The sequence below is a fragment of the Equus quagga genome, chromosome 11, assembly GCF_021613505.1.
Source record: "Equus quagga isolate Etosha38 chromosome 11, UCLA_HA_Equagga_1.0, whole genome shotgun sequence".
Classification (NCBI taxonomy): domain Eukaryota; kingdom Metazoa; phylum Chordata; class Mammalia; order Perissodactyla; family Equidae; genus Equus; species Equus quagga.
In genome coordinates, this window is record NC_060277.1 from 99,222,899 (window position 1) to 99,240,394 (window position 17,496).

The window sequence follows — 17,496 nt, forward strand, 5'->3', positions numbered from 1 at the left end:
TATAAGCTGCTTGATTAGCATTCACTTATACAGATTTTAAATGGAGTTATATCAACTCTCAACATCTGTCCACCGTTCCCTGCTACCTTAACCAACTGGCATCTGGGGCCCAGTCTTTCAAGTCCTGACCAATCTGGCCCTGGAAATCTTCTTGGAAGCCATTTCTTCTAATTAAGACAACACAGTGCCATTCATTTTCTTCTTTAGGGGGATATCTAAGTATTTTATTGATAATTGGAAGCTAAGGGCTTTCTAAGACGTAGTCTCAGTTATGAATTCATTACTGGCCATTGGTTGCAAGTGCTAATATACTTCCAAAATCACAGCTAGGTTAGGATTATGGGGGGTTTTCCTGCTCCTTCATTAGGTTATCTTCTTAAATGTTAAAACTAAATCCACTCTTCATTCCCAGAGCATTTAATTCAGCACTCTAGTTGAATTTGCTCAATAGATGTTGCACAATAAGTATTATATTTATTCTTTATAAGTTAATATTTGTTATGCAAGTCAGGTTAGGACCAAGGCCCCAATCTTTACCTTTCCTATTAAGAAGTAAACGAGGGATTCTTTGGGAACAATTTGTTTCAATTCTTCAAGTTCTTGTAAAGCAGACTGAAAAAAGCAAAGAAAAACAGAGTAGGAAAATTTTACCAAGTTTTGACTAAGCACGTGTTTTTATTTCATTTTCCAAAGCATCTTAACTAAAGCTTATTAGAACTTAATCAATGTACTTCCTTATTGCATTAATTCCTGTTGTTGTGAAAATAAAATGCATGAAAAATACTTATGAGCTAAGAAACGGCAGGAATTCACCAGAGTACATTGAAAACATACACATGCAGATGGTGACAACTCTTGTCACAATTTTATTTAAAATAACAATACTCCATCACACTGTGTGTGAAAGTGTTTTGAAGACTAGCTGTAGAACAAAACAATTCCAAAGTTCTGTTAATAGGCTTCTGCCATGATGTGAGCACTACAGCTTTGAAAACCAACCTGCCATTTTAACTAATGATGAGGAGCCTAAAATTTCACCCTGTGAATTGCATTAAAACTATCTAGTAATCTTTTGACCATTGCTAAAGGGTTAGGGAGACTGAGAAGAAAGATAGAGAATTAGATTTGTATTTAAAGGAAAGATATGAAGGTTAAAAATAAAATTGGCTCCCCAAATGAGGTACTATCCATTTTTCACCTAGCAAATGGACAAAAATAAAAATAATTTGATGTTACATAAAGTTACCATGAGTGAGGAGAATCTGATATTCTCATAACTGAGACTGGAACTGTAAATTGATGCAACCTGTTTGTGAGGACAATCTAGCAATATCTATTAAGTCAAAAACTGCATTTAAGCATTGATTCAGCCATCCTATTGCTAGGAATTTATCCCAAGGATATACTCAAAAAAGTTCACTAAGTCATCTTTATAAGAACATTCAACCCACCATGCTATTGCAAAACACTAAAGGCAATCAAGGTATGTCGAATCATAGCCTAGTTAAATAAATTATGGTCCATCCTCTATGGAACACTAGATCTGTAGGTGTGCAATTGTATGTTTAAAGAAAAAAAAAGCAAAAGCAAGATACAAAAGAGCATGTACAGTGCTATTTCTTTTGTAACAAAGCATACATACCACACACAAACAAATACAGTTACGTTGGTATTCACATAAATATTTTATACATAGATTATGTGGGCATATGCATGAATTTTTTTTTCCGGGAAGAAATCAATATATACATGCCCCTAAACAAGGGAAGAATGGTTTAAGCTTTGGGGAGGAGATGACTGAGGGGACGGGGGAGGCTCCTATTTTTCACTTGGTAGCTTTCTCTACTATCTGAATTTTCTAACCTTATAAATATTATACTTTATTCCCCTTAATGTCCACAGAGGTTATCTACTTTTTGTTTTCTTGTTTGTAGTAAAACAAAATCCAAGGTAAGTTAGGTTAAAAAAAAGATAAACACCAAGTATCTATTCATATGAGTGCTAAGTGAAGACAGCAAGTTGTAAAACAGTATGTGTAGTTGTATTAGTTTTCTTTTGCTGTCATAACAAATTACCACAAATTTGATGGCTTAAAACAAGACAAACTTTTTATCTTATAGCTCTATAGGTTAGAAGTCCAACACGAGTCTCACTGGGCTAAAATCAAGGTGTTGGCACGGTTGCCTTCCTTTCTGGAGGGAATCTGTTTCCCTGCCTTTCTCAGCATCTAGAGGCTGCCTGAATTCCTCGGCCTTGTAGCCTCCTCTCTCTGTATTCAAAGACAGCAAAGGCAGGCTGAGTCCCTCTCATGCTGGTTTCAACTACAGCTGGGAAAGATCCTCCAATTTTAAGGATTTATGTGGTTAAACTGGGCCGACATGAATAATCCGGGTGCCCTCGGCAACCCACGGTCCTTAGCCTTAATCACATCCGCAAAGTCTCTTTCGCCATGTAAGGTAACACACTCACAGGCACCCAGGATCAGGGCATGGGTATTCTTGAGGGGCCATTATTCTGCCAGCCACTATAGCATAAGCCTACTGTGTTAGGAACAATTCAAAAGTATACAAATAATGAGACAAAGATCTAGAGAAGTATGATCTGAGCTGTGAATAGTGCTCCTCCCTGGAGGGTGAATTTATGAGGCACATTCAACTTTATATTTTTTGTACTTTTATATTATTTGGATTTTTTGGTAACAAGCATATTATCTTCATAAAAAAACCCCCACAAAGATATAAAGAATAAAGCAATGATCAAAGATAGTGGGCTAGTAAAGTATCACAAGACTATGAAATTTAGGTAACATTAGGGAATTTCTTTCTTCATCTATTGGTATAAGACTTTAGTTTTATTTCTCTAAAAAGGGTATAAAGAACAAGGAACTATTATAGTTCTATTTCACAGTTCCAAAAAAGTTTAATACATTTCCCCCCCTTAACCTAAAGCTAAATGTAATTTCTTGGCTTTTGTAAAATTTTTATTGGCATTACCTAAAATAAAAGATTTATCTAGAATCTTTTCATGGGAAGTAGGGTGAAAGCAGCTGGGTGGTAGGTTCACAGGGATTCTCATCATATTATATGGTGTTTGAAATTTTCTATAATGAAAGAGGAATAAAAAAGAAGACTGAAGGCAACACACACACACTTTTGTGGGCAGTGTTATTTGTTTAAATAAAATGCGATGCTTTTTACACAAGCATGTAGGGGCTCCGATGCATCCTTAACACTTCACCCTCTTCCTAACTGCTGGGAACCCAAGAGAAATAAACTCGAAGGACTACTAGGCTGAATGAGTGTGACAGTCACACCTGCCTGTCAGGGAATGGAAGATTTATTACGTATGATAATTCTATGAGGTAGACTGTTCTTTTTTCCATCCATAGTGTTACCGATTGTAAAATATTTATGGAATAGAGTAGCAAAATGAGAGTCTGTGGTCATGGATGTTAGTTACTTAAAACTATTCAAGAACATTACTGAGAAGGACTGACGAAGCCTGTATCACAATGAAGAAGCTTGATGCTGATTTCAACACCGCAAAGCAGCAGATCTCATGCTTTTTGTTCTCCGGACCTCTTTACATTCTTAAAGCTTATTGAGGAACCCAAAGAGTTTTTGTTAATGTGGAGTATAGCTATCAATACTTACAATATCAAAAATCAAAACTTGAAAAGTTTAAAATAACAATAAACTCATTACATGTTAACATAGATAATGTTTTTTTAATGAAAAATAACTTTTTCAGAACAATAATAAGTCAGTGAGAAGAGTGGCACTGCTTAACATTTTTGCAAATATCTGGTTAACAGAAGACAGCTGGATTCTCTTATCTGCTTCTACATTCAATCTGTTATGATAAAGTCATGTAGCTTCCAGAAAATTCCACTGTACATTCGAGAGAGAATGAGAGTGAAAAAGGCAAATAACATTTAAATATTATTATGAAAGTAGTTTTGACCGTGTGGACTTCTTAAAAGGATTTTTGGGGACCCCACAGAAATTCCCAGAACATACTCTGAGAACCAATGCTTTAAAGAAATCTTAATCAGGATGATGCACCCCAACCCTTCTCTACTGCTATTCCACACACAGTTCAGAATTGATATGTTTCCTTTCTAGGAGAGGATGTTGTAATTGTCATCAAAATTTCATACATCTATCATGCCTCCTCCTCCCTCTGATAATCTACTTACAAAGACTCATTGAGAAATAGTGTCTAACATAGCATCAGAGTTCTCATTTTTGTCCCAAAAGACTCAAGACCTACATGATTAGATATCAACACAAACATTAAATAGGGTGGTGTCTAGCAATGTTTTTGCCACAGAGAGGTTGATGTAGCCCTCTAATACCATTTGATTTTCATTTTGGAGTCAAGACATTTCAGAAGCAACCAGTAAATTTTCCTTATGCTCCTTTTTATATTATTTTAATATAGACATATTGGATATATCTATATCGAATCCATGCATCAAAGTAGGCCTTATAATTTAGCCAGCTCCCAAACTGGTACTCAAAAACGGCTATAACAATACAGCTTGAACAACAGGTCAGATTAGAACATAGGCTTCTTGAAGCAAGTACAGGGCTGATTTATATGGCATACGTGGTAAGTGTGTTGGCATTAAAATGGCTTTAAGAATACTAAATTGAATAAAATCCTTCAACTGATGAACCTGACCACACATCAATGAAGCAAAAACATAAAAACAAACAGTGAGTTATAATTACAGTACCTCAAACAGCAAGTTAAAAGTTGAAAAATGTTTGTTAGATTTAAAAGAGGCTTTTTTAAAAGGACAAAAACAGTAGGACTAGACATCTACTTCTTCATAAAGAAAAATACAGTAAGACTAGAGGAATTACTGACTAGATGACAATTATTGAATAAATTATACATTTGATCCTAGACATCTACTTCTTCATAAAGAAAAATACAGTAAGACTAGAGGAATTACTGACTAGATGACAATTATTGAATAAATTATACATTTGATCCTTTTATATGTCTTTATTAGCCCTGAAAATAGTTAAGACCTTATCATTGTTTTTGTATTTTTCAATTTCAGCAAATTTCAATGTGTACTGGAAGAAAAGATTTCTAGGGAAAGAATCTATCAAAATGGAACATTTGGCCCAAATTTTTCTCTGCACTTAAATTTTGGGTATTTTTCGGTAACTTTTTACTCCTTTTAGTAAGAAGAGCCTGAATTTATTAAAAAAGTAACCTGAACTTTAAATCAAAACTTTGGATTCATGGTTTATGATTGAGTAGATGATCATAAAAATCTCACGTCACTTTAGCCTCTTTTTCTCTTTCTCAATTTTCTTTATCTTCTTTCCTCAATACTTTTTTTCAGGCTACAGATCCATAATTCAAAAAACAGAGTGAGAGGTAAAGAAAGAAACACATCAGACTAGACGTAGTCTCCTTGATATAAGCTCGCATAACTCCCTATACTTTTCCTTTATAACTCAACATGTATTGTTTTTTGCTTATTTGCTTACTGTCTGTCTTCCCTCTGTAAGGGTACTAGATAGTAAGCTCCTCAAAGGCAGGAAATGTGGTTGATTTGCTTGCTACTATATACTTAGTGCCTGACATGTAATAGGTACTCAATAAATATTTGTCGAATAATGCACACACATTCATTTGTCACCTGTTCACATATTTTGGTTCTAAGAGGACGGAAAAACTGTTTCCATATACAGAATCTTTACAAGGGATAACCACATATTCCTAAATATCCACACACCCATCCTTCCTATGAGTATTTCATGAAGAAATAAAATCATAAAAGAAAATGAAATAGCTTTTGAAAATGGGGAAAATGAACTATTTGAAATAAAAATTCAAGTATAAATAACTTTTGGTTTATTAAAAAAAGGGGCAAAACTTAAGCTAATACAGTGCCGAACACTATTAAGATATATATCTTACCTTATATTTTTCATTTGCAAATAAAACTGAGGCTCTGTGAAATTTGCATAGAGGGTTCTTGGGATCAATAACAATGGCTTTGTTTAGGGTATCCAAAGCCTTCTCAGATTTTTTCAGTGCATGCTGAACCTATAAGAAATAAAGATCCTATTAATGTTTCCTTTTGATATTTATAAAGAAAAGTGAGAACCAAATAATGTGATTCAAAACCAACATAAAGATAATAAAACTACTAGAGATAAGGTTGTATGGTTGAATTGGATGGTCCATTGGGTTAAGTGGACTTAGTAATTGATTTACCAAACTATCTCTAAAATCTCTTCCAATTCTAGTTGAAGAGAGTTAAAGATGAGAATACCGAAGTCCAGAGATGTTACATAACTTGCTCTAGGATCAGAACCTAAGTCCTCTAGCGCCCAATCCACCATTATGTACCCATAATGATAATCAAGATTCTATCTTCTGAGAGGTATTCAGTTATCTTTAAGTCTAAAAGACAAGAAAAATCTTGGTTTTCTCTTCACAAGAAAATCGCCACTGTTTAACTAGATGATACTCACATTTCAACAGTTTTATTATGGTCCTCTAAATATTAGGCTTTTCAAAATTGTCCAAAGAACCCCTAGAGAATTTGGCTCTAAACCTTTACCAACCCTATTTCACTCAGAACAACTAGCCTTTTACCTATTTTAGTAATTTACTTTAAAAATAATAATTCTGCTTTACAAATTTGAAAACCCTTGATCTGTAATACTGAGAAGTAAATAATTTAAATAACTTAAAATAAAAAAAAAATACCCCAAGCCTCACTACTCATTCTCGTGTATGTACTCATGTTCTGCTGTGTTCCTCCTTGGACGAATTATATGTTAAAAATAAAGTGGAGTAGGGGCCGGCTGGTGGCTCAGCGGTTAAGTTCTCACGTTCCACTTTGGCAGCCTGGGGTTCGCCAGTTCAGATCCTGGGTGCGGACATGGCACCGCTTGGCCAGCCATGCTGTGGTAGGTGTCCCACATATAAAGTAGAGGAAGATGGGCATGGATGTTAGCTCAGGGCCAGTCCTCCTCAGCAAACAGAGGAAGATTCACAGCAGTTAGCTCAGGGCTAATCTTCCTCAAAAAAAAAAAAAAAATAAAGTGGAGTAAATGTATGTGGCTGTGGAACTTTAAACAAATGTCACTAACAAGAACGTGAGAGTAGGTACTGCAAACATCTGGTAGCTAAATTCATCTATGCAATGATCTCTGCAGGTTATTACTACATGTGGCCAAATAGTCTGACCACAGGACCGAAATCCTAACTACTAGCTCCCTAACAGAGAAAAGCATACTCTCTTATCTGAAAACTCCAAATAAACCACTCAAAATTTTAAAACCATCTGTTCCACAATAACTTTAGAAGAAAGCCTATTTTAAAAAATGACCAACTTCACTAAAAGGTATCAAGAGATACTTAAGATTGATTTACTTAAGTAAAGTGATGAAAAAAATTTAAGTACATATGCTTTCTCTATATTTTTTGCAGAGTACCTAACTATAAAAGAAAATTATAAAGAACTAGAATGCTTCCCCCAAAACGAACAGTGAAATTCCAAACTAACATAACTTCCTTGTATGCCCGTTTCCACAATAGCTAAACTTGCTGAAAGAAAGAAAAAGGGGCAGAGGAGAGAAAGAGAGAGGAGGAGAGAGGGGTGGGAGAGCAGGAACAAGAACTTAAAAGTACCATGCTTCAGAGTAACTAACAAATAAAAGGTTTTGAAAAGCAAACTTACCTTTTCTCCTATCAAAGTACAACCTATTATCAGATACATTTAAAAAATATAAACATAAATGTGCTCCTTATAAGAATTTTAATTAGTTCTGACACACCTATATCATTCAGAAGCTTAAACAGAGAACCATTTGTCTTGAAATATTAATTACTTAATTTAAGGAGCTAAACATTAACATGGAAAAGTGATTTCGAAAATATGAAGTATCTTATGTGAGTCTTCTAACAACCCTCTGAGGTAAACAAGGTGGTATTTTTTGTCATTCATAAAACAGAAGCTCAGAGAAATTAAGTGACTTGCTCAAGGGATGAGGAGACACCAGTGATTTCTCTTTTTGTCAAGCAAAAAGGTGATATTTTTGGCTGTAAAAGAATCCAGGCTATTTTTTGAAGAATAACAACAATAGGGGCTGGCCCCGTGGCCGAGTGGTTAAGTTCATGCGCTCCGCTGCAGGCAGCCCAGTGTTTCATTGGTTCGAATCCTGGGTGTGGACATGGCACTGCTCATCAAACCACGCTGAGGCAGCGTCCCACATGCCACAACTAGAAGGACCCACAACGAAGCATATACAATTATGTACCGGGGGGCTTTGGGGAGAAAAAGGAAAAAATAAAATCTTTAAAAAAAAAAAGAATAACAACAATAAACAAAAGCTCTAATTTTCATTATAGCAATTAAGCCAATAACAAACACATTTCAAAAAAGAGATTAAATGATCAATGTTTAGAAAGCTACTTACTACTCCAATGTGGCAAAGTAAAACTGAACTTTGAGGGTTGATATCCAGTGCTTTCTGGAAATGCATTTCTGCAAGGCTGAATTTTTCTTGCTTGTAATAAATCATTCCTAAACCATACCTGAAAGGATAAATAAAGTATAACTTTAGGGATGTGAACTTTCGACTGCTAATTTAGTTCAACTAATAAAAGGATACGTATGGAACCGGACATTTTAAAAAACCAGCAGAAAAATACTGGTGGTCTTTAGGGGGCAAAAACTATTAGTCATGAAAAAAATAATCACAGTATTTTAGACAAGCCACTTTTACAAATAAAAACAATAAATCAAATCAATCAAATAAAATTATGACAAAGGAGGAAAAAATAAAGTACACTGTTAAACCCACCACCATAATCTAGATTTAAGAGCTAATTTTTACTGAGTGGTTATTATACGTGTGCCAATAATTTTGTTAAACTCTTTATGTCAATTACCTCATTTAATCCTAGGAGGAGCCAAGGAGATAGGTACCATTATCATTTACATTTTCAGATAAGGAAACTGAGGCTTAGGGAAGTTAAACAACTTGCCCGAAGTTATACAGTTGTTTAAGGATTCTAACCAGATCCTTCCTTCATGATTTTAAACTCTAAACTCCTAACAATGCTGTTTCCATATTCTTTGTCCAAATGCATAGATATTTTATAGCATCACAATTACAGCATGCATATTATGTTCCACTTCCTCCTTCCCCACTTACTGTATGAAAAATATGCCTCTATAGACTGCAAAACCTATAGACTTCAAAATTATACTTTTTAAAGGCTTCAAATAGACTTCAAAATCGTACAATTTTAAAGGCTATGTAAAGTATATTAAGTTGATACACAGGTATTTCTCCCAAATTTTCAAAACATCAAGTGAGTATAGTGTGACTGACTTACATTAAGGAGGCCTCTCTTGACTATACCTAGATAACGACGATAGAAATAAGCACAAAATGAATAAGAAAATCTATCTGCTTTATTTGAGTGGCTTTGTTTATCATTATAATGGTGTTAGAGGTGAAGAAAAAGTATAAAAAGCTCTGTGCTAATAATGGTGCAGGCAGGGATAACACAAGAAAGACTATCTACTTTGGAGTTGGAACAATCAATTTACTTAGTGTTTAGTTAGATACTTAAAGTTACCTAAATACCTCAATATTGAATTCTTCTCAGTAAAACCTTGCCAATCTGAATATTCCTCCCCTTCTCCAACAATTATTTTTATAACATAATTTTTGATATGGTAAGCTTTTTAAAGAATGCAACTATTGCAATATGGCAGAACAGACCTCATACATTTAAAAAACAACATAAGTCCTCCTAAGAACTGAGTTCTTGAAATGTTACAGAGAACTTTCTATTTATGCGAAGAGAAGGAAGTGTTGGCAATGCTGACTGTTTAATACGTCAGCAGAAGCTAGCACCTACCTATCAGGCCATCTTTCAGGCAATGCATCTACTTAGAAATGAGACATAATCCACTAAAAAACATATACACACAAATCAAAAAATATATTTTAGTAATGTAGTGCTTCAATAATAGAATTGATTCTATTATCAATCAGCAAATATGATAAAATTCAATTATAATGATTAACCCAAAAGATAAAAAAAAATCACGTCTGATATAAAAACTACCATAGAGTTATGTTATCAGAATTACACTTCTTGATATTGAAACTTTTAAGTTACTTGAGAAAAATACAATAAAATGTCAGCAGCAGATATAGTGCTGAAGTAGAAATAAGAACAAACTTTTCCATGTCTTCTTTGTTTGATAACAATATGAGCCAGATAGTAACTTCCTAAATAAAGACATTACTTAATAAACTGGAACACTGAGTTCTTAATAAGTTTAATAAATTAAAACCAGTACTTAATAAACCAGAACACTGCCAAAAAGTAACAACTAGTGGATAGTTTTCAATGTTTATTTTCCATTATCCAATAGGTAAATTATACTATTGCTCGCCACTTTCTATCCTAATCACCATTTTAGTGTTCTAAGAAAAAGTAATAAATCAAGTAACAAAACCAACTATTTGCAAAAGTTTGGTAGAATAAAAGGCTGAAACTGTTGAGTATGAGGATCTGATATTGTTTCATGATTAGTTAATTTAAGAGTTTGTTAAATGTGTCAATTTCACATAAAAAACATTTTGGTTAGAAGTTATCAACCAGTATGTACCATTCTTGAGTAACAGTAACCAAATTCATGACAATAGAGATAACTAACAAGAAAAATTACTATCAGCCCCATCAATAAGACATTGTCTTCGCACTTCATTAGCACTTACCATGCATTATAATGTCTAGGATTGACTCTGATAGCATTTCGAAAACAAGCCAATGCTTTGTCTAATTCTTCAGTTAATACAAACTCATGCCCTAACAGAGTATAGGCATAAGCATAATTTGGATCAACCTGGATAGCTCTCTGGAAGAATTTAATTGCAATATCATGTTCCCGTTGCAAACTGAAACAGTTCCCTGCAGCACACCAGGCCTTTAAAAAAAATGGAAACAAAAACCAAATGCACAATTAAAATTTTGTTTTAATTTTTCTAACAAAACCAAATCTCTGACTAAAATCAAGACTCAGATCACTTAGAACAGAGAGACAAAAAGTGAAGAGTTTTAATAGATATGGCTGATCCTCATTATTCACGGATTCCACATTTGCGAATTTGTCTACTTGCTAAAATTTATTTATACAACCAAAATCAATACTTGGAGTGCTGGGGCTGGCCCCGTGACCAAGTGCTTAAGTTCGCATGCTCTGCTTCGTCGGCCCAGAGTTTCGCCAGTTCAAATCCTGGGCGCGGACATGGCATCGTTTGTCAAGCCATGCTGAGGCGGCATCCCACATGCCACAACTAGAAGGACCCACAACTAGAAATACACAACTGTGTACCGGGAGGCTTTGGGAGAAAAAGGAAAAATAAAATCTTTAAAAGAAAAAAAAAAAAAAAACTTGGAGTGCTTTAGTGGTCATTGGTGGACCCAATATATGAGTTATCCAATAGGCATATTCTCAGTTGAGGTCGAAAAAGGCGACTCTCTGCCTTGTTTGAGAGGATGGAGACCATAGAGGGGCAGTGTAGTGTCGTACAAAAAGCTCCTGCTATGGGGCCAGTTGGACAGAGTTTGAATTCCAACTCTAGCACCTGTTTGTACTGCAGCCTCAGGCAAGTCTCCTTAACACTCTGAACCTCATTTCCCATTGTGTAAAACAAAGAAAACAGAATCTATCAGGATGAGTTATTTTAGGATTTAACATTATAATCTGTGTGAGAGATGTGTGTGTTATTTCCCCTAAGAGCAATGGTTCGGTATTTGCTAACTCAGTGTTCACAGAGACTACAGAACATAACTAACAGGAATAATGAAAATTGATTATTTTTAATATGTTACAAAATATTCTTGAGATGTACGGAAATACAGTACTTACAGGATTGAAGCATGTAAATGAATTGTGCCTTTGTCTTAAAATGACAACTAAAATCACTATTTTACTTTAAATTAGCACGTTTGTCAATCTACATAATTTCTGCTTAATGACCTCTGATTATGGAAACAGCAATTTTTTTTTTTGGTGAGGAAGATTCTCCCTGAGCTAATATCTGTGCCTGTCTTCCTCTATATTGTATGTGGGATGCCTCCATAGCATGGCTGATGAGTGGAGTAGGTCTGTGCCCAAGACCCCAACTCACGAACCTGGGCTGCCAAAGTGGAGTGCACAGAACGTTAACCACTCGGCAACAGGGCCAGCCCTCGTGACACCAATTTTTACCTATCTAAATCTTGATTAATCCTGAATGAAATATCTGCTTTGTGATTTTTTTTTTACATGTGAATCTGCACCATATATTCTAGGACCTTCTCTTCTTCTCTGAGTCCCTGCCTGTAGGGAAGTGTGTAAAACTAAGTGTGAGTGACAATAAATGGTACTGGAATTATTTGGTTTATCTCCATTTAGTAAGGGTGATCAAAAGATAAGTATATAAATAATGTGTTTCACTTAACATACCTCTGGTGAATTTTTATCCATGTCTGTTAAGTCTTTTGAAAGAACTGAAAGAGCAACATCTTTTTGAAGATGCCAAAGTGTTGTAGAGTAGATCTCCATGCCTTCAACTCTGTAATTCTCAATCCTTCTAACCTCTGAGAATATTCTTTCAGCCTGAAATAAAAAAACTAGTAAGAGGAAAGTAAGTTGATACAATTTACACAGACAGGCAGAGCACTGGGCACTGTTCTCATAGGACCTAAATGCTGCCTTTTTTTTTTAATAGTGTTTATGTGAATTAGTAATAACACAAGGTAAAACTGAGCAACCTTCCACGGTAGGTCAAATATTGATGTACTCATATTCACACTTTACCTAGTTTTTATACATAAGGCATGGTCAGAACATGCACTCTGAAAAGAAAATTTAAATTTCCACCAAAAAGAAGAATCATCTATACAAAGTTATAATTTAAAAAGGACAATTTTTTTTTTTTGAGGAAGATTAGCCCTGAGCTAACATCTGTCACCAATCCTCCTCTTTTTCCTGAGGAAGACTGGTCCTGAGCTAACATCCGTGCCCATCTTCCTCTACTTTATAAGTGGGACGCCTGCCACAGCATGGCTTGCCGAGTGATGCCATATCGGCACCCGGGATCCGAACTGGTGAGCCCCGGTCCACCGAAGCGGAACGTGCAAACTTAACCGCTGCACCACTGGGCAGGCCCCAAAAATGACAATTATTTTATTCTAAAAAAGCAAATTCCCAAGTTTTAATAATGGCTTTACAGAACAACTCTCTCAGGAAAGGTGAGAGGAGAATGACTTCTGTAGCACAAAACCTATTTTGGTAATGATTTTTATTAAGAGGTTGTGTTGAAAACTTTAGGGGAAAAATAGGTTCAGTTGGCCACCAAGCCTATGATGCTGAGCACTGAACACATCCACCAAAGTGGCACCTGCTGGGAATTGTAGTTGCTATCTAGTACTTCCCTTTTCCTTTGCAGCACTCTCCTGACTTTAGGGTCCCTCCTCAGCTATCAGGTCAAATTTTTTCCTCATGACACTCACAGCTCCCAGAACTGTGTTTCTCTCCCCCTGAAGTTTGAGGCTTTGGGTTACATAAAACCAATTAGTTCCCTAATTTATCAGTTCAAAAAGTTCAAAATTCTGAAAGTCATGGTGAGTTTTGAATAAGTAGTATCTGGACTGTTCTTAATGAAATGAAGATGACAGAAAATATGAAAATAGCATTTCTTAAAACTAGGACTTAATTCCAAGAAATGGGCATATACTGTCTAGGATTAGCTTGATGATTTCTAACTTCCCTGAATTCGTTTAAGAGTTACACAGGTAAGTTTTTCAAACAGGCATTGGTTTACAAGAAGAGAGACCCAACCACCAGCCAAATACAGGTTTTGGAAATTATTTGGTTTCAAACTTTACAGAATGTATCACTTCCTCTGAAAAGTGATTGTAGCATAGAGAAAAAGAAAAATGATAAAAAAAGAGACCCTCACGAAATTAAGTTAAAACAAAGGCTTTAGTTGAATATCTGGGTCTCTGCTCTACACTTAAGTGGAAACAACAAGATTCACCTGTTTTAAAGTACCTGTGAAATAATAAATTAGAAATAATTTTGAAAAAGACTTGTTAAACGCAGGTTTTACCTGTGTACCTGTAAAAGACCATAATCCAAACATGGGTCTTCCAGCAATGCATAAGGCTTTCTGTCTATAACTCTTTTCTGTCTTACACAAAATTACACAAATATTTACCTTTGGTATTTATTCTCTACCTGGAAGAACACTTCACCCCTAGAACTTTGCATGGAGGAAGGAGTAACTTTCTATCTCTGAGGACACTTTTCAAAAAACAGCACCATACTTCACTGTCCCCCAATCTCTTTAAGATCCTTCATCTTTCCTTCATATGACTTAGCTAGCTGTCCTTATACATTTATTGGTTTACAACCTGTCTCTTTTACTAGAATGCAGGCTCTACGAAGGGTAGCAATGATCTGTCTAGCTGTATCACAGTCTGGAAGAGAATCTAGGACATAACATGCACTGGAATATACACTGAATAAACGAACTGAAAGTAAATAGGGCAAAAAAAAACCTTACTATAAACTTTAAATAATTTATGTTAGAGGAACTTTACTATAATACCTAGGTTTCTTAAAGGTTTTTTTCTTTTAATGTTTAAGGGTGGAGGAGAAAATGCTTTAGAAGGATAATTGGGGAGAAAATTCAAATTGAAAATTAGAATTTTCCTTGGTTTTATGTTAATCATTCTCTCTTTTTCTGGTACGAACAGGTAACTTAAGCAATTAATGAGATTAAAATTAAAAGGATAAAAGCCTTTTGATAAGGACATTGCATCCTTGATTACATGTAATTTTCTTCATAGCATCCTCCAGTTTATAAAACATACTAAATGCCGAAAATTCATCCCAGTGAGAATTCTATATATGATAAAGAATTTTGATCATAAATATCTATTACATGATAAATATATATTTTCAGATGCACCTGAGTAGGGTATAAATATTCCACATAAGAATGTATGGATGACTTGGGTTCTCCACAAATCTATCTCAAGTAATTCCAAAGAATTTGTATTCCTCACCCCTTAACACAAGAAAGAATTGTATTTATAAATTATAAATACTGAGAAAATAAATATAAAGACATTTCATAAGAAATATTTGACCTTTTAGATCTAGGCTTCTTAAGCATAGGTATTTTAATCAAATTTAAATTATCTCTAGAAAGGCATATATAATTGTCTTCTATACTTACTTGCATGTACTCTGAAAGTTCAAAATAGGCCCTTCCAATTTGGCACAGTACCCAACCAGTATTGTAGTGGTGAGAAGGTAGGTGGCTCAAAATATTTATAGCTTCTTTGCAGTTGTATGAACACAAAGCTAAATAACCTTTCCCCATTTCACGAAGAAGGCTCATCAAACCTTCTAGGAGAAAAAAATATAGTAAACAAAGGAGAAAACCACAATAAAATAGTTTGTTTTTCTAGAAAGGCTAATTACAAAATAATTCGTTAAGAATTCCAACATCTATCTAGAAAAAAATGGAAAGCACCTGAATGAACATAAAGAAATTTACTTTAAAAAGAGTGAATAAAATAAAATAGAGAGAAGATATTAAGCATTTAAAACAGACCTGCTGCTGCTTTCTGTAGATTAAATGCCTGGATCTGAGGTGTGATTGTGGAGATTTTCCCTTCTGAAATGATGGAAGAGTCCAATTTTGTAATTTCCAGGCTATCATTTATGTTAGGTTGAGTTATTCCTCCTTTATTAGTTTTACTCTTTGTTTTTCTGTTTGGGATTTTAGGTGGAAATTTCATTTTTAATTTTTTGCTATTCTCCTGTAAAAAGGAGGAAAATCCCACACTTGTTATACTCATATATTTTAGACTCCCCAAGCCTTTCTCCAATACTAGATATAATATAAATGTACACTCTCTGATTCATATTTTTCTAAGAAATTTTATAAAAACAAAGTCTTCTAAGTCATTTAATTTTAAATGCAACTATCTGAAAATAAACAGAATTAACTAGTATTTAAGGTAAATCAGCATTAAGTATTGCTCTTTTCTGAAAGCATATCACTTTCATTTATTATTTAGTAAGTGGATGCACTACCTAATTGTCTCAGAGCATTGTAACTGATAAAATCGTTGATCTGTATGTGTCCAAATTAAAGATTGTCTATAATATCTGTCAGTGGACCAAGAAAATTTACCAAAGGTATAATGAGGCCCTCTAATTGTGCAGAGAAAATTTCCATTTACCCTTTCCCCAGTAATACCATCTGACATAACCATAGTATACTGTAAAATCCACAACTGGAATTAGTACAATACTATCAACTAAACTACAGGACTTATTTGGATTTCATTGTTTTTATATGTACTTTTTTTGGGGTGTGCATAGTTCTCTGAAATTTTATCACATGTACAGATTTGTGTAATCACCCACCACAATAAGAATACAGGTGTGTTCTACCACTACACAGAACACACAAAATTCCACTGTGCTGTGCTTTAGGAGTCACATCCACCCCTCTGCCCCCAGTTCTAACTTCTGGTAACTGTTGATCTGCTCTCCATCACTATAATTTTGTCATTTGAACAATGTTTTATATTTATTAAAGGACCAAGAAAATTTACAAACTTTATAGATAGTCCTACAAGTTAAAAAAAATTTAAAAAATTTTAAATACGCTCCTAATTTATTTATTAGCGATAGAGTCACTGCTAAACAGAAATTTTAGAGGGGATGCATTGAGTAAATGTGACATATAGAAGTCTTTAAATTACCTTGGTTGTAGAGCTGTCACTAGTAAAAAGTCGTGAACTTCTTCGAGGCAGTGCATTTGGGGGGGATGTGATAGTGGGGCTCAATACCTGAGGTGTGGTACTAAAAAAAATTACAAAAGCAGACATTTTTTTAAAAACTCAGTTTATGAACATTAACTGTTTCAATTCAGGTATATTAAAAAATATGGATTCATCATGTTTGCACTCTAAAGTTGATGACTTTGGTGAGCTCTCTTCTCGTCCCTCTATGAAAACTCACGATTTAAAAACTATTTGTGTTACCATAAAATGATAAAGATTACAAGACCAATTTTCACTCTATCTGAAATTGCTAATTTGAACTTAAAACAACCCACACAAAATTCTGTGTCAATAAATGGTAAACACATCTATAAACTATCTCTAGCCCTCATGTGCAACTATACCAAGTTAGAGAAAAAGGAAAAGATACTTGGACGTAGTCTAAATGCGCAATATTTGCTGACAAATAGATACCACGAGTACAACGGATATTTGAGAAGTTATTTACCTGTAAATTCAAACAGCTACATCAAGGTTTATTCTGTATAGAGCAAGAGTCTAATAATTCCTTGCATACATTTTTTACTTTAAAGGAAAACTCTAAGATACAAGAATTCCATTTTTAGAAAGCAA

General features: G+C 34.5%; 1 protein-coding gene across 6 annotated transcripts in view; it reads right to left on the reverse strand.

Annotated features, from left to right (window-relative positions):
* Positions 1–17,496, reverse strand: part of CDC27 (cell division cycle 27) — a 67,790-nt gene that overhangs the window by 4,512 nt on the left and 45,782 nt on the right. For 4 of the 6 annotated variants that reach the window (XM_046676096.1, XM_046676094.1, XM_046676098.1 and 1 more), the window contains 8 exons: positions 16,843–16,942; positions 15,681–15,888; positions 15,300–15,472; positions 12,518–12,670; positions 10,785–10,993; positions 8,460–8,577; positions 5,947–6,075; positions 538–612 (listed from right to left, as the gene is read on the reverse strand). In XM_046676096.1, the coding sequence (XP_046532052.1) occupies positions 538–612; positions 5,947–6,075; positions 8,460–8,577; positions 10,785–10,993; positions 12,518–12,670; positions 15,300–15,472; positions 15,681–15,888; positions 16,843–16,942 (1,165 nt within the window). The remainder of the gene's footprint in view (positions 1–537; positions 613–5,946; positions 6,076–8,459; positions 8,578–10,784; positions 10,994–12,517; positions 12,671–15,299; positions 15,473–15,680; positions 15,889–16,842; positions 16,943–17,496) is intronic. The other 2 variants (XM_046676097.1, XM_046676095.1) reach the window with 1 other exon arrangement.